General features: G+C 40.4%; 1 protein-coding gene across 2 annotated transcripts in view; it reads left to right on the top strand.

The window, feature by feature from the left end:
- The window catches only part of EIF4E3 (eukaryotic translation initiation factor 4E family member 3), a 44,586-nt gene extending 26,532 nt beyond the window's left edge, over nucleotides 1-18,054 (top strand). Inside the window, exons 5-7 of one of the 2 annotated variants that reach the window (XM_082412390.1) lie at nucleotides 1,432-1,498; nucleotides 5,236-5,391; nucleotides 14,412-18,054. In XM_082412390.1, the coding sequence (XP_082268516.1) occupies nucleotides 1,432-1,498; nucleotides 5,236-5,391; nucleotides 14,412-14,431 (243 nt within the window). In that variant the 3' untranslated portion in view covers nucleotides 14,432-18,054. Of the gene's footprint in view, nucleotides 1-1,431; nucleotides 1,499-5,235; nucleotides 5,392-9,743; nucleotides 11,753-14,411 lie in introns of those variants that run through there. The other variant, XM_082412389.1, reaches the window with a different exon arrangement.
- The last annotated feature ends 2,796 nt before the right edge of the window (nucleotides 18,055-20,850 follow it).

The following is a 20,850-nucleotide window of genomic DNA, read 5'->3' as shown; positions in this document are numbered from 1 at the left end:
GTGGGAATCCGGTGGGTCAACCTCCTCTGAATTCACAGCAGGAGAGGGAACGTCCCCTTCCCCTAACTTCCTCTCAACACTCATCTTTGTTCCTAATAGCGTAAGAGACTGCAGACGAGACAGATAAAAAACAGAAGGGATGGTTTCTAGGTGGGAGACAGGTAGACCAGAATGGAGGGTCTAGGAAAGAGAAAAAACCCTCCTTGAGAGTGAAAAGTCATGCTGGTTAACTGCTGTGGTCTTGGTTAAAAATTCAACGAGGCTGCTTTGAGCTCATTAGAACTTGATAATACATACTCTTATTATAGTTAATATATAGTGGGCGCCTGGTCCAGAGCAAACACGCAGCTGTTTATGGAATGGATCTTACATCTCCAGTGCTGTTGTTGCAATCACAGTACTGAGCCCGTCGAACGCAACATTTGTTGACTAATTTGATGGTCACAACAGCCCTGGGAGGTCGGTCCTATTATTATTCCCTGTTCGCTGAAGGAAACTGATGCTCAGAGAGGCTAATAGCCTGCCCAGGGTACAGCTCTAAGCCGGCTGTCAGGATTCAAACCCGGTTCTGGTGGAGTTCAGGGCCTGTGAACCATGACAAGGAAGAGATACAGAACCAAGAACTTTTCGAGGAGGAGTAACTAGAAAGAACTTGGAGGCCTCCAGTTACCTGTGCGTGGATGCTGGCTGTTGATTGGATGGCATTAGGGGATCTTGGGTAGAAGAGGCTCAAGGTTTTCTCATAGGGAAGAGGTGGAGTAGTGCGTGCACTGATTCTTCCAGGGAAATGCACACGTGCACGCGCACACACACACACACACACACACACACCACAGTTCAGTCACTTAGCAGAAACAAAATACCTTCAAGTGAATGGAAATCTGCAAATCTCTGGTAGTCAGTAAACCAGAAATTTCTTTAAGTGTTCTTCACTTGTGTAACCTTGGAAGTACCTTATAAACTGCAGGAAAAGCAGGAAAGGGTTTTGAAGAGATGGATGGTCCTAATAGCATTCACTTATAACCAGCTGATACATTTTGAATCAGTGAGAGGCAAAGAAATTGGAAAAGTGTAGGTCATTTGAATGCATTTTTCCCACGTTGTTCTCAACTTCATCAGAGGTGGCACTAGAGATTAGCTTTGTGGCTTCGGACCCCACAGTTTTGTGGACACAGAGTTTGTGACTTGGGATCCCTTGTATCTCTCTGTGCAAAGCAATGTGTAAAACAATACAAACATATGCCACCGCGTGGGCGTTTACGCCTGTGATTCAGCGATGTCTGCGGGCTCCAGATACGGGCGTGGAAAGGGCGTGAGAGGTTAAAGAAAATGTGACTTGGGTAGCTTCTGAAGATAATTGTTTAAAAATGTGTATGTGTTCCTTTTCTTTGGTTTTCTTTTGTTTTGCTTTTTATTCTTTTCCCGCACCAGTCCACAGTTTGGAAAGAGTTGTTGTTAGCAACTATCGGGGAACAGTTCACAGACTGTGCCGTTGCAGGTAATGAGACCCTCAGCTCTGGCCGTCCCCGCTCGCGCGTGCTTGGCTTGTGCTTGTTCCTTGCTGAGCTTTGTTTCTGTGTGTTTGCCTTTTTTACATATTTTGGAGTTGCTTATTTTGTAACTATGAGGTTACTTAGCTTTTTCCCATGTGATCGTGGCGTTTTCATGTTATATGTGTATGTGCATATGTATATTTACATAAGTGTATATTACGTGGATATACATATGTGTATATGCCTATATGTTTTTTTGCACTTATAGCTCATCTCCATAGTATCCATGACCATCTGTCTAAAATAAATAGGCAGAAAAGAAGGAAAACTTTTTTTTTTTAATTGAAGTATAATTGACATACAGCCTTATATTTGTTCCAGAAGAAAATGAAATTTGACATTGGGCTCCTAACACCACTGGTGGTGGGTTTCCTTCATCAGTTCCAATTCTTCCAGAAGAGCCCAGTGCCTTTGTTGTCACCTGAAGTTTGTAGTTAGGTCGGCACAGTCCTTTCTGCCCCTCTCAATTCCTCGCCCCTTCGTCCTGTCCCTCTCTTGGTCCCTTCTCCTCAAAGTGAGAGATAAAGGGGAGGTGGGGATGAATCACTATTAGTGCCTGTGATCCGACAATAGGGGCTAAAATGTTAAGTCTTCAGGACTTTACTTTGAAGACTTTACTTGAAGACTCACTCTGTTCTCAAATAGTGAGTTTCTGAGAGCCCTGTGAATACATTTTTATTTTGCTTTTTTTGTTTGTTTGTTTAATTGAAGTATAGCTGATGTACAAAACCCGTAAGTTACAGGTGCACAACATAAAGAGTCACAATTTTCAAAGATTATACTCCATCTGTAGTCATTACAAAATATTGACTCTATTCCCCAAGCTGCACAACACATCCCCGTAGCTTATTTTATACCTAATAGTTTGTACCTGTTAATCCCTTACCCCATTTTTATGTTGCTTTGTTTTCGTCATGAAACCACTGAAAGAGGAAAATTGAATTGCTAGTTTAAAGTTTTGTTTTCTTCTTGGGTAGTTCCTTCTGAATGCTTCTGAGGTAACATTTAGAATGACATTTTTCCTGTTCAGCTTTCAGCTACAATTTTTTTTTTAACTATTTGGTATTGATTGATTTGCCCTCAGGCTTCTTAACTGGTTCTGTCTTTGGGAACCCTTATAGGCCTAGCCAGTGCCAAGCAGGTTTCAGATTTACCTCACTAACAGTTTCAATCATTCTACTTTTGTTTTCCTTAATTCTTACACCTCTTTTTATTCACTGAAGACAGAACCTGGGTTAAGATGAAATTGTCTTAAAAGTACAGATTCCTTCTGTTTAAATAGGGGGTAGGTAGCAACTTTACGATATGTAGTCAAAAATGCATCTTTGATGTAATTATAAACAAATAAATCCCTGGGAGAGGAAGTTTTCTGTATGAATTATTCCTGTTTCCAGAACCAGGGAAAATAGTCTAAGTAATAATAAATAGGCAGGATTGAGCAAAGAAGACCTATTGTTCTGCGGTTGACTTTGGAACGAGAGCACCATTAAGTATTAACTGTTCACTCTTAGTTAACCCAGCTCCACCACTGCAGCAGGTCAGCTCATCTCTCTGGTCCCCACGTCCCCCATCTTCAAACAGTGGCTCCTCCTGGCTTTGACGTCTTGTGCTGCCAGTACCCTAAAATAATCAGGGTTTTTGCTGGTTGATTCTGCTTATGAATATTACACGTTTGCCGGTGGATCTCCTTTTGCATACGGGCTGCAGCCTTTTTACCATGCCCTTTCTGAAAGTGCTGTGCTAGGAGGTTACACGTAGGTACCAAAAGCCAGGCCAGACTGAAATATTGACAGTTCAGCGTTTTCAGCACCCGTAAAGCTACAGTACCCTCTGACCAATAGTGTAGAAATGGGCAAAACAAAAAGACTGGAAAAGGCTGCTCTTTTCCTGAAAGGCTGAGCTAGTGTCTTCATGACTATTCTTGAAAGTGGTAAATGCCAAAGCTTCCCTCTTCACTTGATGATTTTTTTGTTCACATAGAATTTGACATTGAGCTGTAGCAAATATACTTTGAAGATAAACGAGAAAACAAAAAACATGTACATAAGACACATTTCTTGATGGGATAATCAGTGTCTGTGGATAGCCATGATCAGGTACTGTTTACTCTTTTGGAAATTTTTGTTTAAATGTGACATATATACAGAGAAGGACACAAACTATTTATTATGTGTACACCTTGATACCTATTCTCAAAGTAAACAGATCCCTGTAAGTGGCACCCAGATCAAGGAACAGAATGTTACTGGCCTCCAGAATCTCTCTCCATACCCTCCCTTCCCCCACAGGTGGCCACAAGCCCAACTTCTGACACCTTTGACTGATTTTGTCTGCTTTCAAACACTTCTATATATGGAATTATTCAGTGTCACGTCATACACATTTAGCCAGAGTCAAATTTATTTACAAAGGAAAGAAGGAAGAGAGGGAAAAAGGGAATGAAGGAGAGAAGGGAAGGACGGAGGAAAGAGAGGAATTATTTTACCGAAGATGAACTCCTTTAGTAATTGGACAGGTCCTCATTTAAATTATATCTAAATGCTGGAACATTTTAACTTCCAGAAGACACATGGAAAAACTGATAGCAGAAATACTGAGATGTACAGATTTATAGTAAATAAGGAAAATTAGGCAAAACATATTAACTAAAGCAAAATTTCCTAACTTTGATAATGCTCATCTTTCACATTTCACTCGTTGATGCTGAGTGTGCAAGGGCAGAGGGGTGACCCTAGTTCAGTAAGATGCCGCAAACGTGCATACCAGGAGTCAAGTCTTTACTCCTGTCATTTTGCTGCAAATTACTATACACAAAGTGGCTCCATAGGACAGTACACAATCCTACTTATGCAGCCACCATTCTCGAATACCTACAGGGCAGCCCCAAATCCAGAATTTAGTTAAAAAAAAAAAAAAAAAAAAACCTACATTAATCAAAGTAGATAAATGCTTTCCTGCCCATTTGCCGAAGTGCTCTAATGACACGGCCACACTTAGAAGATACTTACTTTATACACAGGGCCAACAGATGGTCATTGATTCTCTAGCCCACAGTTAAAATGCCCAAACCAGAAGGGGAATGGCTAGGGAGAATCAGGCAAGAGCAGGGATGATTAATAGGAAAGGAGCAGACAAGCAAAACCACAGAAAGCAGAATGAGCAACTCGGAACACACAGTCTGGGTCCAGTTAGTGTCGGGGCCTAGAGCACTAACCACCCGAGATCTCTGAATGGTTGGCAGGAAGTCGGGAGAAATACTTGCTGTTCTTAACAAAGACAGCCAAGCATCGAGGAAAAGTTCATGTGAGTTCATTTGGCTTTCAGAGGGCCGATCATTATGCAACTTGAAAAAGTCTCATCAAAACAGAGTAAGAAATAGTCCAAAGCTTCGGTAACATGTTAAGAAGGGTAAGTTACTTGTCTGGAAAATTTGTTTGGCCGGGACACTCTGTTTATCTAAGTCGCCGGATAAATGTGATGTGACTGCTACAGCTTTTGCCCACTAACTTGCTTTTGTCCAACGACTCCCCTTAGAAACAGTATTTATCACGGGTTCTCTCGTGCCACCTTGTCTTGATCATCTTCTCTGCACCTTACAGATAAAATGATAAGTGCTAAACAACCGACTCCAGCGGACTTGAACTTATCACTCATTTCTTTCTTCCCCCTTCCTTCCACTCAGATGACGAAGTAATAGGAGTTAGTGTCAGTGTCCGGGACCGCGAAGACGTCGTCCAAGTCTGGAATGTAAATGCCGCTGTAGTGGGGGAAGCCACCGTTTTAGAAAAGATCTATGAACTCCTGCCCCACATATCTTTTAAAGCCGTATTTTATAAACGTAAGTGCTTCATTTCCAGTTACTACTTTCTAGCTTATTCTATCATACTTTTAAAGCCAGAAACCGTGTTGCCAATGAGGTGCAGGGAGAATCGCTTGAAATTCTATAATCCAATAAATAATTCAATAAAATACATTTTAAGGGCGTTTAAAAAAAAACTTTAGCCTCAGAAATTAAAGTGAGATTTCAGTTGTCGCCTAAACACACGGATCAGAAAAGGAGATACTTACTGTTTTTGTTATTTCAGAAATTCAAACCTGATCTCAAACTTGTCACTCTCAGAAAAAATTACCTTCAATTTGAAGCAACAATAACAAAAAAAGTTGTTATATGAGCTGGCAGGTAGATTTTCAATCATCCCTTCATAAACAGGGATTTATAATGTATAACATCTGTATTTGTGGAGGAACTCGTTCTGCGCACAGGCATGATTGAATGTTCTACTGAAATGGTAATACGTCCTCATTACGGATGACTGTGACACAGAAGAGAATGCACGCATAGTGGTGAAATGTTAACAGTATGAATAGGTGTGTGGACCCATTGTTTCCATCATGATTCATGTTCATTGCTTTTGTGTGCTCTTTTGAAAAAGTCATCTTTTTCATAATGAAAACAGCTTAGTGCTATTAAACCAATGTTTGGTAGATCAAACTGCGGGTTACAGTTTTAACAGTGAGTTAGAGAGAAGGATTGACAGCCCTACACGTATATGATGAATTTCCTATTCCCCAAACTATTCCAAGAGTCAGTAACCCAATTTTTTTAAACCACGGCATTTCATTGAATCTAAGATGCCCTTGATGATAAGTATTATTTTAGTATTACTAAGAAAGAAAAATACAAGGCTCTTAATTAAACTATGGCACATTCTTGATTCCAGGGGTCTTCATATGTGCAGTGGGGAGGCAGGGTGGGGAGTGCATCTTAGTATTAGTGAAATATAACTCTATTAGCGTTTCACTTTTCCCAATCCCTTGTCAAAAAGGAGAAGAAAAAAGTCAAATTTTGCTTTGTGATTGTCTTACCATGATATGAAGAGTAAGGCCTCCCTCTAAGCAATCATATAATCACAGGCCCAGTGATTTAGATTTTAAGCAGTGGGACAGATCTGCTGCTGCAGATATTCAGGAGATGCTTAGCATCTGAATTTTCGATGAAAGTTTAAATAAAAGAGACAGAGGATGGCACTGCAGAAGTCGCTTATTGATTGTGCCGTGTGGAAGTCGCACATTTGTAGATGCAATTTTGACTCCATAGGGAACATTAACTGTATTTTCAGCCCAGACATTAATTGAAAGTTCACCGAGGGTCTGTTTTTTGTACTCCACAAGACTAACTCCAGCAGAAACTCTCCAAAAGGAAGTATGTTTCGCCGCCATTTATGAACGGGGCGAACACGTTCTTTACCTCCTTAGAACCTTCTCCACATTTGACTCCAAAGAGGAGAAAAGCAATTTGGAGTGGTAAAGTCAGGCACTGTGGATTTTTGTCCCACTTCAACACTGTGACCTCGAGCAAGTCACGGTTTCTCCTCCTTTCACTTTCCCATCTTAACTATTGAGAAGGTTGGTCTTAAATGATCTCCAAGGTCCCTTCTGCTTCAAAATTCTAACACGCAGGGTAGCAGCAGGCTCAACACATGATAGGAGTGTTTAGGCCACAGAGGCAATCGGGCCACTGAGCGGTTAGGCTAGTTCTTAGGGCAGTGGCAGTAATGAGGTAAGACTAAGCAAGGATGAGTCATCACGTCATTGTTGTGATGGCTGGGGTTGGGGGAGGGCGGGGGGAGAAAAAAGCCAGACAAAGGAGGGGACGTTGCAGCTCCCCAGATCAGGAGCCCTTTAGGGCGTCTACATTTATGTAGAGGCCATAGTGACGTTCATGAGTTAGGCAGAACTGGCTGCGGGTCTTAGTAGAAATGCATATTTTAAGGGCATAAATTGACATTTAAAAATTCAAAGATTATTCAAATAAAAATTGGAATTGGAAAAAACAAGCAATTGTCTTTATTTTATATAAAGCAGGCAGTCCTTTACTCAGTAGGGTTATACACCACATGCTGCAGAATTGATTTGGAAAAATGAGGTTTTGGGCAGAATTGTTATTCACAGCTTGATAAAGAACAGGTAAGGTAGGGTGTTAGGTAGGTAGGTAAAGAACAGGTAGGGTGGTAGGGTGAACTAGGTCAGAAATGGCCAACTCCACGCTTTTCCTCAGTCTTGTTACAGGAGCCACGTGACAGGGGAGATTTTCCCGCGTAGAAAGAGCCCTAATGAATTTGGGCAGGGCCTCCAGTCGGGTGGCTGAGGGTCAGGCTGTTGATAAGTTATCTGTGTGTTAGATACAGTTCGGTTACTTGACTGGGAAACTTAAATGAATGGAGACCCCCTCCCCCTGCCAAATTCTGTTAGGTTCTTCGGAGCAGCTGAATGACAAATGTCTTCTGATGTGAGAATTGTTTAGAGCAGAGTTTGGCAAACTACACTGTCAAGCCAAATCTGCCCCCTTCCCACCTGTTTTTGTATGGGCTGCAGCTAAGAATTCCTTTCACATTTTTCAATGGTTAGAAAAAATCAGAAGAAGAACTATGTTTTGTAACATAGGAACATTGTATGAAATCCAAATTTCAGTATTTATATATAAAGCGTATTGGTACCTAGCAATGCCTGTTGGGGTATATATCATCTGTGGCTGCTTTAATGTTACAAGGGTAGAGTTAATAGTTGAGACAGAGACCCTGTGACCCACAGAGCCTAAGATGTTTATCCTCTGCCCCTTTCCAGAAAAAAGTTTGCTGACTCCTGGCTTTGACCTTTTCTATATTCCCTTTCAACCAAGGCTAACCTAAGGCCCACAGAACTTTTCCCTGTTCCCCAGAACTCTCCCGATTATGAATGTTCTGTTCCCATCTCCGTGACCCATCAGGATTGCACTGTCTTAACTATGACTGCCCCAAACTGTCCCTCACACTGAGAAGTAATAAAAATCTGTGGACAGTTCCTATCTCTTGATTAATCATTTGGGGTCCAGCATCGCTAAGAGGTCTGTGGGCCCCCCCACACACTTGACCCAGTAGCAATGATATACTTCATAGAAGAGCAGGCCACATTTTGTTCGATGTCTGTCCTAAAAATCTTTCTTAAAAAGAAAAAAAAAAAACATAAAAAGTGAAATATTTATAAAGTTCTACATGTGAGAAATGTTCAATTAAGTCAGCTTGGATTCCTGGCCACCCCTGGGAATTGGGCCAACCTGAGGTAACCCTGGGAGCTGTAAAGTGTGCTTGTCTCAGTGTTTTATCCAAGTAAAGATCAGGTTTGGGTGAATAACCGTGATGATCCTAAAGGGCACATGGTCCTGTTCCCCGCCTCACCCCTACCACACACTAGTCTGAAGAATTTAGTCCATCTTAAAAATACAGACTTAGGAGGGGCTTAGGAGGTGAGATGGGCCAGCCCATGTCTGCCTTCCTAGGACATCCTTCCTAGGGTGGGGCGGGGGGAGACAAAGCATGGGGGATCTTGAGTGGCCTTTGGCTTTTTCAGCCCCAAGTCAGAAGAGGATCTGCCCTTGCTTCATGATGATGGATTTAACCAAGTCCAGGAAGTGGATTTTCAAACTTGGCCTTTTGCCTTGGAGGAAATATTTTATATTTCACAGGTCTCCCAATTCCCACCTCCACTTTATAAAAATTTAAGTCTTTGGAAAATATTTTTCATAGCATCATTTTTTATTCTGAAGTTCCTAATTTTAATTAGTCATTTTGCAAGCCAGACAGTAGGGCTGGAAAAAAAGAAGAAAGAAAGAAAAAAAAAAAAAACGTGATTGGGAAAAATAAAAGACCCATCCATTTAATGAAACTTCATTGCCCACAGAGGGTGTTTAAAGGTAGGGGAGGACCTAAGAGAATGGCTACCCTCCTTGTGTTGTTCTCAGCTTGGTTTTACTTTTGTTTTGTTTTATTTTTAAAGATAAGCTTGTGAATGGCCCTGTCTTGGTTCTGTGAGGCCCCTCCCCAGCACTGCGTTCCGCGGGGCCCGTTTCCCTACAGAATTTGCTGGCAGCCCAGCGTATCCTCTTCATCAGCTTGTTGGGATTACTCATCCTCTCCGGCACTGCAAGAAGGAACAGGCAGCATGCCCATTGCTTGTTTATTCCTTGTTTTAATTTTCATTATTACGTTTCTCAGGAAATGCACGCCTTAGCTAACAGTTACTGGCACACAAAGGTATTTGAGTTCTTGCCAACATTTGGGGAAACTGAATGAGATGCCTTAGAGGAGGGTTGCCCCATCCTTTGCTTAAAGTTTTCTTTCCTTTTTTTCTTTTTTGTTTTTTTCTGTCCTTTAGCCCATGAAGAGCATCATGCTTTTGAAGGTGGACGTGGAAAACACTAATTGCACTCTGTAAAGAATTCTTTGTCCTTTGCTGATTGGTTTTGGAAACGGTCTTAACAGGAGGGAGAGTGAAGAGAAGACTTGCCGAAGCCCGATGCTGGTCCATTTAGAGTGGGTTTCTGCCCTTGCAGATTGAGCAATTAGGATTCAAAGTGGCAGGTGGGGTGGAGGGAGATTGTGTGGGTTTTTACCGTCACATTACTTGCTTTTTTTTTTTTTCTTTTTTTTTTTCTTTCTGAATTCTCTGTTCTTTTCACTCCAATTTTTTTTTTTTTTTGCCCTTTTAAACTCCTCATTCAGTCTAATTATTGTTTTCTATACTCCCCTTTCATTGAGGCACAAGAAATTGGTTTCCCTTTAAGTAGCTCTGCTGTACCTAGTTAATGAGAATATGCGTAATCGTGACAATACTGCTTTTGAAAACCACACTGTCCTCGGAGGAATACTAGCTCGGTGAAACCTGTCTTTTGATTATTTGTTGTGACACATTCCTACATACTGTGCACTGGGCATTGTTTTTTCTGTCCCAGGGAAAAGAAAAACCTTACTTAATCTGATTTTTCACTGAGAGCACACACATCTTTTATTTTTCCTTTTTAAGAATTTTTTTTTTTCCGAGATGAAAGGAAAATAATAGTTGGGTTGCCAAACATGAAAACTATAATCGCAGTTGAGTATCAGGATATAAATCAAACTGTAGATCTTTGGACCCTCTGTGGAAATATTTTCCAACCAGAATTTCAATTTGGCCTTTTCAAAGGGAGGCGCTTAGAGTGGTAGCAAGGGGTTTGTCTCAATAGGAAACCTTATAATTTCTGATCTGAAGAGAAGGTGATATTTTAATTGTTTGAATTAAGCTGCTTCTAAATTTTGGGTGTGTGTACCCACTTAGGGCTTTCCAAATCAATTCAGACACATTTTGTTAAATGATCCCCTTTTACTCTTCGTATTGTGTGTCGTTTCCAATAATCAATCATTCTCCGGTCTGGGCAGCTTTCCCCTGCCTTTTTCATTTAGGAGCAGAAGTTAAATCTCATTTCCAGGATGAATGTGAACATTCACAAAGTTGAACTCTGAATGCAATTCTGTTCACATTAATTTTTAGAATTGTTGAGATACATCGTATTATGTTACCAAATAAATACCGGTTTTAGTAGAAGGAAATGACCACCCTCTGGAACACTCAGAATGTTCTGATTTCCCTCCCTCGACTCTGCCAAGCCTCCTGCTGCGTCTACCTGAAAAAGGCAGGGCCATTTGGAGACGCTTCCTCCTGCTGGCTTTTTTCTGGACTCAGGGGAGCTAGGGCATGCTTATACATTTCACAGAAGGGCGGTGCATCCAAACTTCATTGCACCCAGGAGTTTTAATTCCTCTTGCAGTATTGACCAGCAGAGAGAGGTGGGGCCACTTGCAGCCCACAACCTGTGTTTGTAAATAAAATCCTCCATGCAAACATTTTAAAGGATTTGAAACAATATCTTTTTACACAAGTCCTGCCCTTCACTTGCATCAGTAACTACATCAACCATAATAACAATGATCATGGCTTTTCTTTTTTTTTTTAATGCTTTGTTTCTAAACTTGAGTTTCTCCAGTGATTTCAAAATGAGGTATAAGGATATCAGACCCATTTTTCAAAAGCCTGGAACTTTTATTTTTTTAAACATTGTACTAACATCCAACTTGTTTTTAAATTATTGATCAAGGATTTAAAAAAATATTCTGGGCATGAATTTAAATTCTTTTTTATAATATAAGTATTTTTCTGATAGAGTAGAAAAAAGGATATAATTGACTTATCTTCATTATAATTGTCATATATATTTCCATAAGTAAATGGATGTTGAAGTATTTTTATTTTTGAACTTTATTTAAAGCATTGTGATGACGTGTTCAAGTTTTGCATGTATGTAGCTTTTGAAGTAAAAAAATAAAAGGAATAGGAATGTTAGGCTCCCATTAATGTTTTCTAGTTTCTATTGTTTATGATCACGAAACATGGCTTAACACACAAAGTAGGTTTTTTTGTCCCAGAGAACTTGTGCCACTCTTTCTGACCCTGTGGAAAATACCAACTGTGAGAAGGGTTTAATTTGCCCAAGTTAAAAACCTATCATCTAAATTACCCTAAGAGAGGATTTTGTCAGATTTTGCTTTGGAAATTGTTTTAATTGAATATTTAGTTCTTAAGAGACAGTGTATGAACTAAGCTGATGTAATCAGTTTAAAAACCTCTCATTACCTTTTTGGATTAAAGAAGCTAATACTCTCTGTAGATACAAGGAAATGTTTTGTGGGACACGTGACTTTAGTGTTAGGGTGGCGTCCCCCGCTCGGCCATTGCTGGGGAAAGGGGGCACTTGCAGTAGAATCCGAGTGTCTTTCAGCCAAGCCTTTGCAGGTGTGGCCTAGACTCTGCATAGAGCCATCCAGAAGCCAGAGAGCTTGCTCTCTGGTCTTTGTCATTCCTATTAAATAAGGACAGATGGTACTCATCGAAAGTAACTTGTCTGTATTTCGGTTCTCTTTTGTAAGCGCTTTCTGAATGCCGACTCACTCCGTTTTAATGTTCCTCCCACCCACAATGTTTCTGCATTTCTGAAGTGAGGGTGTAGTTTACAGAGGACACGTCCATTTACTATAACGTGCCTATTAAATTCAGGGATACAGTTGATGGAGAAAAAACATGGAAAGGAAAACACAATTCTGGTAAACTTTGAGCTTAACTTGGCTCTGACCTTCTCCACTTTCTTGAATTTAGCCGATGTCTACATCATACATATAGTCACAAGACTTTGTACTTGAAAGAAATTTTGAACATAATTGGGCCCACTAGACATAGTGTATAATCTACCAACAGAGAGATTGTCCTTTGTGAAAGGACGGGGACCAGCCAGCGTGATATTGAAGTCTGCAGGCTACACCGCAGTCCTGGCTTCCTTAAACAGGGAACGCTCAAAGTCTGTCCCCCTAACTCCAAAACATGTCACCCCGATCACGCACTAAATATCTGATCCAATCTGGCCATTGATACACCGATACATAATCAGATGCCCTTGTTATAAGCAGCTCTCATTCTCTGCCTGTCACACTCAGTGACCGAAGCAGTGTCACACTGTGGTGTTAGAAAAGAACCTTATTATTCCAGGAGGTGGGCATTTTGCTACACAATGCCCAACTCTGAGAGGATCCCAACTTTTGTATTTACACAAAGCTGACAACGTTTGGAGCGATCACATGGTGGCGCTGCTTTCCTGCCAGCGGTTCTGCCTCAGCAGCATAATGTATCCAGCTCTGTCTGTTTGTATAATCATTTTAAGATTCCACTGCCTGTTGCTCTTGTGGTTTTATAAAAATTTGATGAGGTACTACCAGTAGAAGTTTAGCTCTCCTACACCTAATAAAAATGTGTCAAAGATAGAGCACTCCGGATGTGCTTTAAAAAAAAAAAATCTCAAATCTTAGGCTCTCATTGAGCCTATAAGCAGTTAGGAAGAGAAGGAATGAAATAAACTAACATATAGGAAATACCAGAAATATTTCATCAAAGTGGGCAAATCTTGTGCCCAAAGGGAGAAAAGTAAAGTTAGAGTTTGATTCTTTTTTCTTTTCTTTTTTCTTTCTAAATATGAAACTCCCCTTTAAAAATGTAAGTCTGCTGTTCACCTTTCCTTGATTGATGTTTCTGTCACGTTTCGCTCGTTACCAATGAAAGTAGAGGACTGCCTGTAGACAGTTTATTTCTTCAAAGAGGATATTCAGACCGATGACAAGTTACTTAAGAGTTTGGTGACTCAGGATGGTCAATGCCTGGAGAGCTAACTGCTGCAACAGCAGAGAGGGGTCAGAAGGTGAGGAGGAAAAGGATAGGAATGGAAGTGCAGTGAAAGCCCCCTTGGGGTCTCTTCTCTTATGCAGCAGTTAGAGTGGGGCTCTTCCTCTCCATCTCCCGTGAGGAAAAAAGCCCAGATAGATGCCTCACACATCTGATGATACAGTTCTGTTTTTGTTTTCTGCTTTTACATTTGCATCGAAATCTAACGGCACTTCTTATTTAGGTTAACCCATTCAGGCTCAGAGTCACTCTCTTAGAGTTCTGACTGATGCAACTCTACTCCTAAAACTCACAGACTCTTAGAATTTTAGAGTGGAAGGGACCTTTGAGATCATCTACCAGGGCTTCTCATCCCTTAGCATGCAGAAGAATTTACTGGGGTGCTTCCTTTCTCGACCCCGAACCGAACCTAGAGTTTCTGATTCAGATGCCTGCCTTTTTAGCAAGCGCCCCAGGGGTTCTAATGTGGATGGTTCTCAGACCCCCCACTTTGCAAACCCCTGATTATAACCAACCCCCTGATGTTTCAAATGGGGAGAACCTCACCACCACCGCCCCCCCGCCCCCTCCCCCCCGCAAGCTCTCTCAGGTGACCTGATTTGGGTGTATGATACCAACAACCTTCTGAAGGCTGGAGAAAGCCATTATTACCTAGACTTGAGAAAATGATGTTCATAAATAAGAACTTTATGGCTAGGACCCCATGCAGTAATAGGTAGCCCACCTCTGGAAGTCCATAATATAAAACCTTTAATACACAATGGTGGTTTTTCTCTTTTCTAGATACCATTTCAGCCTGTTAAGAGAAAAGAAATTAATGTTCAGAAAACGTAGGTACCCCATATGTGCAGTAACTCCTTTTCCATAATGTCTTACGGCATCTGGGGTTCAGCATCATTGAACGAGATTAAATGAACGTTATAGAGCTATAAAATTGCATGTAAAATAACGCAAAACTGTTCAAATGACTATCAAAGTAGTCTGGGAGTGAATTTCCACTCAAATTAATTGTCACTCCTAGATGTGGCTTAGCAAAGCTGTTACTAAATTGGAAGGATACTTTGATACATGGAAGTATCCGAAAAACTCAAAGTATTCCCTAAACCATGTGAACGATAAGCAAAAGTCATTGTGAAGTCAGTATTATTTTGTTCATCGTTGCTACTGAAATTGAGAGTCCCATTGTATATGTGTGTGTTGAATGTACCTTACTAGAATATCCAATACAACAGCCTTTTGGATATTCTATGCTCTTGTGTCCTTCAGAAATCACAAGGTTGAAGAAATCTGTCTTAAATGTTTTTGTTTTGGTTGCTGCCTGAGAATAGTGATCAACTCATTTAACGAAATGCACGATCTCTTTATGACAGTTTCAACTTCTCAGGTTGAAGTCAGAGAATTTTTCTGAAACTTCTATTTTGGAACAAGTGTTTGAGATTTATTAACCTGGCAACTTTGCATGAGAGAAACAAATGAAGTAAATATCAGCATTTCTGAGTTCTCTATAGAACTTTTTTTTTTTTTTTAAATACAAAGAAGCAACTTTTAATGAAGGTTTAGGAGGTGAAAATTTTAATTTTAGCAGTTTACATAAATGATGAATGGGGAACATTAAAGGACTTCGAGCATTTAAATTAAGTTACAGGGTTTCTATTTTCGAATAGAGCGATTAGCTTTGTGAGTATACATTAAATCCCACCCCCCCAAAAAAAATTTCTGAGCCCTTAATCAGGTAAGATGGCTGACAGCCATTGTATGGTTTTTCAAAAAGTTTTAACTATCTTCTCAGTAATTGAGTAATAACAAGTCACCATCCCTTTGCATGTCCCCTCACCGAGATTTCAGTTTCATTGAGATTGTTACACAAAAGGATTTCTGAGCTTAAACTCGTGGGCACACTTTACCTTGGCACCTCCAGTACCCTTTGTCCCAAATTTAAAATCTTATCAGTTGCATTCAAAATTATTCATTCTTTTGAACTGTGTTACCTGTGTAACTTGAAGCAGGTTTATTTGCCTGATGTTTTGGATCTGCCTGTGCCCCCTCCTCCCTGTGGTATACCATCTGTGCCCTGTGCATTTGGGGCCCTTTCACATATGGCTACAAGCTGGTGTAATGCCCTTCCTTTTGATCTGGCTTCATCTAGTGATTTGCTCAGTATTTTTAAGGTCAGACTGAAAAGTTTTCTGTTCCAGTTATTTTTGATTTTATATTGTGTGTTGTGTTTGATGTTCAGATACATGTGAAAGTTGCTTCTCTAAGTCAGTAATTTTTATTCCAGCCTTTGGCAGCCATCAGGTAAGACTAGACTGTACTTTTCTTACTTGAAAAAACATAGTGATTTATGTGTTTCGTGCACATGTTTGGACTTTTCATGCAAAAGTTCTTGCCGTTTTCTAATTTGGGACTATATTGCTGTGAATTGGTGCTCCTTCCTTTTTTGAAGTTAGAACTTCGTGGGGTTTGTTTAAGTGTTCATTAATCTGCAGAGCTTTATGTTGAGATCTTTCCTAATCTGTTGCCGTGGATTCTCACGCTGTAATTGGGTTCTATAGTATAGAAATGTCGTTCTACTCCCTCAGGTTTAGAATTTCATGCAACGTTACAAACCACACTGCTTCATCTTGATAAGGTTCCATGTATACGTGTGGTGATTGTCAAACCCTGTTTATTCCGGCACCTACTGAAACTTTCTATCCACCTGGTTGGATGAGTGTGAAGCTCCTAGCATGCTGTCTCACACCTAGTAGGTTGCCATGCGTCCTGTGGCAGGAAGCAGCTATTCCTGTTTTCTTCTCCTCCCTCCTTGAATGTATTTGGTGATAGGGCTCATGTTGGTGTCTTAGAAAACACATTTTATTTATTTTCATTCTTTTTCTTTACCCTTTACTAAGAATGGTTTCATTTTAGAATAAGCCAATCATGCTTGTTTCTCTTTTGTCCCCCAATTTGCCCGTAAGATTCAGTTGCCCCTTATTTAGCCACGTAAAGTCGATTTACTCTTGCTTTCTAGCTGACATATCCCTTTAAAAACCAGCAAAATACCAGCACTCTTATTTCTCCCATTCATCTACAGACTCTTCCTAACTCTCCCTGTAAAAGCAAGCAGTTCAAGATTGTGTGTATGATGCTCAATTAATTTTAACACAGTGAATTAAATGAAATTAATTAATTAAATGAGGAGCAGGGCATAACACTGTGAAGGCTTTAAGATTTCCTAATATCTCCTCCACCCATTTGAGTCTGATTACTGCAGCCATGTATTCAGCGTGTACTTTATCACCTAGAGGTTATCCATGCACTTTTGGAATGTGTTCTTGGTTGTTTTATAAGCAGAGGCTCTGCCTTCCCACCTAAAATTCAGTTTTTTCGAGGCCAACTAGTGACTCTTTTAGTGTAGTAACCGCTGTTACAGAATTTTTAACTGCTTTCACTAATGAATGTATTTTTTAAAACTCTCTGGAATTCTACAGGAAGTTAGGTCTTTTGTTATAAAAAGAAAACAGTAGCATTTACAAGGCTCAGCAAGCCTTAAAATGTGTATCATTGAAATATGTATCTATTTCCCATCATCTGGCTCAGCCATGGTGCTGACTAGCGTATTTCTTGCCAGAGAAAATAAGTTTAAATCATAAGCATATTTAACTAGCAAGCATAAATCATAAGCCTTTCCAGTCATAAGCACGCTGAACTCTGGTACCGTTTGTACAGATGGTATGGTTAAGTGTGTGTGCTCCTCCCAGCCTCAAAGATGTGGACAAGTTTTTACTCCCCAATTTCCTCTTTCACTGGGGGAACTTAAATCATTTGTTTTTTGTGCACATAGAATTCTAGAAAGCACAGACCTAGAGGAGGTTTCAGGTCCTAGGAAAGTTTTGGGTTTTGTGACTTACTGGAGAATGAAGGAAATGAAGGTTCAACACTAAAGCAATAATGCCCCCTTTTAAGGCAAACGTAATTGGTGTTTCGTGAAGATAGTCAAGTTCTGAAAGACAAGACTTTGATTTTCAGAGTGTATCTTTAAAAAAAAAATCACGGACTCAGAAATAAAATTTTAACAGAAGTCCCTTGGCTTTCAAAGAGTGTTCCCCAGGTGGCTGGTTCTACAGAAATACTTGTAGATACTGCAAACAAAGCTCCTATTGTAAAATATATTTTTAAAAGTCTAGTAAAACAATAGCACATCCATACTGACGTGCATTGCGTGGCAAAACGTTAACATTTTGGAAGCCAGTAAGCATAATTTATGTGCTCATTGATTTTGTTTTATGAAACATCACTTTTAAGACCTTTTTATTATAAAATAAAACAAAGATATAGAAAAACCACCCAAAACAAACGTGTAGCTTAGTGAATTGTTATAAGGGGAAGATTCTTAGATCAGCACCCAGGTCGAGGACTGGTGCCCACTGCCCCAGGAGCTGTGCCCACTACCCCAGGAACCCCGTTCATGAGTACCCTCCTGGTCACAGCCCCACCTTCCCCATTAAAATAACCTTTATCCTAACTTAACAGTAAGCACTTCCTTGCATTTCCTTCTGGTTTTATCACTCGAGTGATAGACCTCACTTTTATCTTTTTATGTAGAAGCTCCTCTACTAATGAAAGTTGAGGTCAGAAAAATTATTTATAAGCCCTTTCAATGATACGTACAGAATGACCCTCTATAAACAATTGCTATCCCCCCAAGTCAACAATTGGACAGACTCTGATGTGCTTCTGCTGAGGTTTGCTGCTCTGGTCATAGCTATATTATTAACAGTAACGGCTAATGTGTATGGAGTTCCATGCCCTCTAAGCACATGGAATAATCAATGTACTTCTCTCCAAAACTCTAGGAGGGAGATCCTCTCATTGTTGTCCCCATTTTCTGTGTGTGGAAACTGAGGTTCAGAGAGGTGAAATAACGTGTCCGAGGTCACACAGTCAGTCTGTCTCAGAGCCAAGTCATATCCAAGGTAATGGCTCCGGCCTGTTCTCCCAATGCTGTGCTGCCTTGATGGAAGTTGAAGATTCCGACACACAAGAATTTTGAGATTCCATATAAGAAGAGTTTACCTCTAAAGGAAAGGATCTACAGCTTTAAGAAAAAGATGGAAAAATTGCTGTCCTAGATCACCTTTTTTCCTTTTACAGATGAAAAAATGACCCAGAGAATATAAAGAATTTGTCTAAAGTCACACAAACAGTTGGTGGCAAAATTACAGACAGATCCCCAAACCTTCCAGCTGTTAAAATCAATGATCTTTCCTTCATTCCCTACCTTATGTGGAAAAAAAGACATTTTCTAATCTGCTTTTTTGCATCATTTCCACAGAGCAGAGTTGACTTGAAACCAGTTTATAACTAGGCCGCACCACCCACTTGCTTACTTTCTCAAGGTTTTAACTGGGAATTAAAAAATTTGTATGTGAAGTTCGCTTCCCCGCCGCACTTACTGAGTGCCCGATCTGTGTATGCACGTGCCTCACTCTCTTCTCCAAAGAATGTACAAGAATAACACATTTGACTGTTGTGGATGGCAGGTGAAAAAGAATTACTGGTATAGTGTAGGCCCTTCAGCATGTTCACGGCCAATTCTGGATTATCCCAGCACAGATGGATTGTGCAAAATCCCTCTTCTGCTTCTTACTGGTGACCTTTAACTATTTGTGTTTGCAAATGCCTCTACCAGAGATTGCAAAGGAGAAGAGCAGAGAAGATGGAATCTGATTCCTTGAGCAGGAGGTTAGGCATCCTGGTAAAAGGTTTGGAGGTTTTGGTGGCAGACTGTGGGATCCTCTCTGGGATGCCCGACGTAGCCTTGGGTGTAAACCTTCAGAAGAGAGGCAAACTGGGCATAATGCACAGAGCTTAGTTTGAAATCTGTGTTACTGGGTTGAAATCCCGTTAGCTTGTGCCTTGAGCAAATCACTCATCTTCTCTGAGCCCCGGTTTCCTCATCTTTAGAAGGGAAGAAGGTGGAGCTTCTTCAAGGCAAACGGCATACTTAGGCAGCCAGCTCAGTACTTTGCTCATGCAAAGCGTTTGTAAATGGTACTTCCACTGGTTGACTGTATCCATGAAGTAGGTCCGGTAAACAGAATGAGCCGAGCCAGTGAAACTTGGGCACTTCCCTCTTGAGGGACTGGCCCAGCTTCAGCTGTTTGAAGTCCTGCAAGTTGTTGCTGGCAACACTGGTCAAACCCGCTAGTCTCCTAACTGCTTGTTTACTGGTCTTTCCACCTCATCACACCATATTGGGGAAAACAAATCTACCTGCTTCACTTGTGCTCTGTGTACCCGGCTTCTGAGTCCATTTGCCATGAACCAGTTTAAAACCTGAATGAACCTTCCAGTTAATTATTTTTTAAGGTCATGACTGCCATCATTACTCAGGAATATGTATTAAGAAGGAAGTTTGGTTGATGAAAATATTTCCAGGCCGAGCAAATTAGTATTGAAGCATGAGTACCGTGTTGTCCAACGTGGATTGCAGGCACGTAAACGTGACACTGGACGAAGATTGTAGCAGGCTCCCAAGAATTCCCTGAGTTACAGGCATAGTCTTTGAATCCTGGATACCTTAAAGGAACGTTGATAGGCATTAATATAGCTGAGATAAGGATTATATGGGATACTGACTCATTCAGCAAGTATGTATTGAATCTTAGTTAAAGTAAGTATTGTATCCTAGTTAAGATGTACTGGGCAGTGGGGATACAAATATAAACAAGACATCATCCCTTCCTCGTGTAGCTTACAATTCAGGGGATTGGTAAATATCATAGAACTTCTGAACTACTCCATCGTAAGAAAGACAGGAAGTAGATCTTAAACATCTCTGCATTCCAAATGCCTACACATACTGCAGACTCACTGCAGGTTTGAATGAAGGAATGTTTGCATGTTACCCTAAGCAGAGGTGGTTTGTTTTTTTTTTTAATCAAAATATCCTTAGATTTCTAAAGCTGAGTGTTTTCACTAATCTCAGTATTGTTTTAAAATTCTCTGGTAATAGTTTTGACAATGAATTCAGTAACCACAAAGGCTGTTTATAATTTGTTGGTGCTTTTCAAACATCTTTCAAAGCCAAGCGAGCCCCTGACTTTTGTTCAGTAATTCACTGTGTCTTTCTGTCTCTACCTGAGGGGTAACCATCATAAAACGGCCTGTGCACCAACATGTTAAATATGGGCATTCTTACACTGTGGAATGTCTAAAGATTGCTTACTCTGTCATT

The sequence above is a fragment of the Balaenoptera physalus genome, assembly GCF_965194825.1.
Source record: "Balaenoptera physalus genome assembly, chromosome: 11".
Taxonomy (NCBI): domain Eukaryota; kingdom Metazoa; phylum Chordata; class Mammalia; order Artiodactyla; family Balaenopteridae; genus Balaenoptera; species Balaenoptera physalus.
The sequence above is the reverse complement of the archived record's forward strand: the minus strand, read 5'-3'. Positions and strand labels throughout refer to the sequence as shown.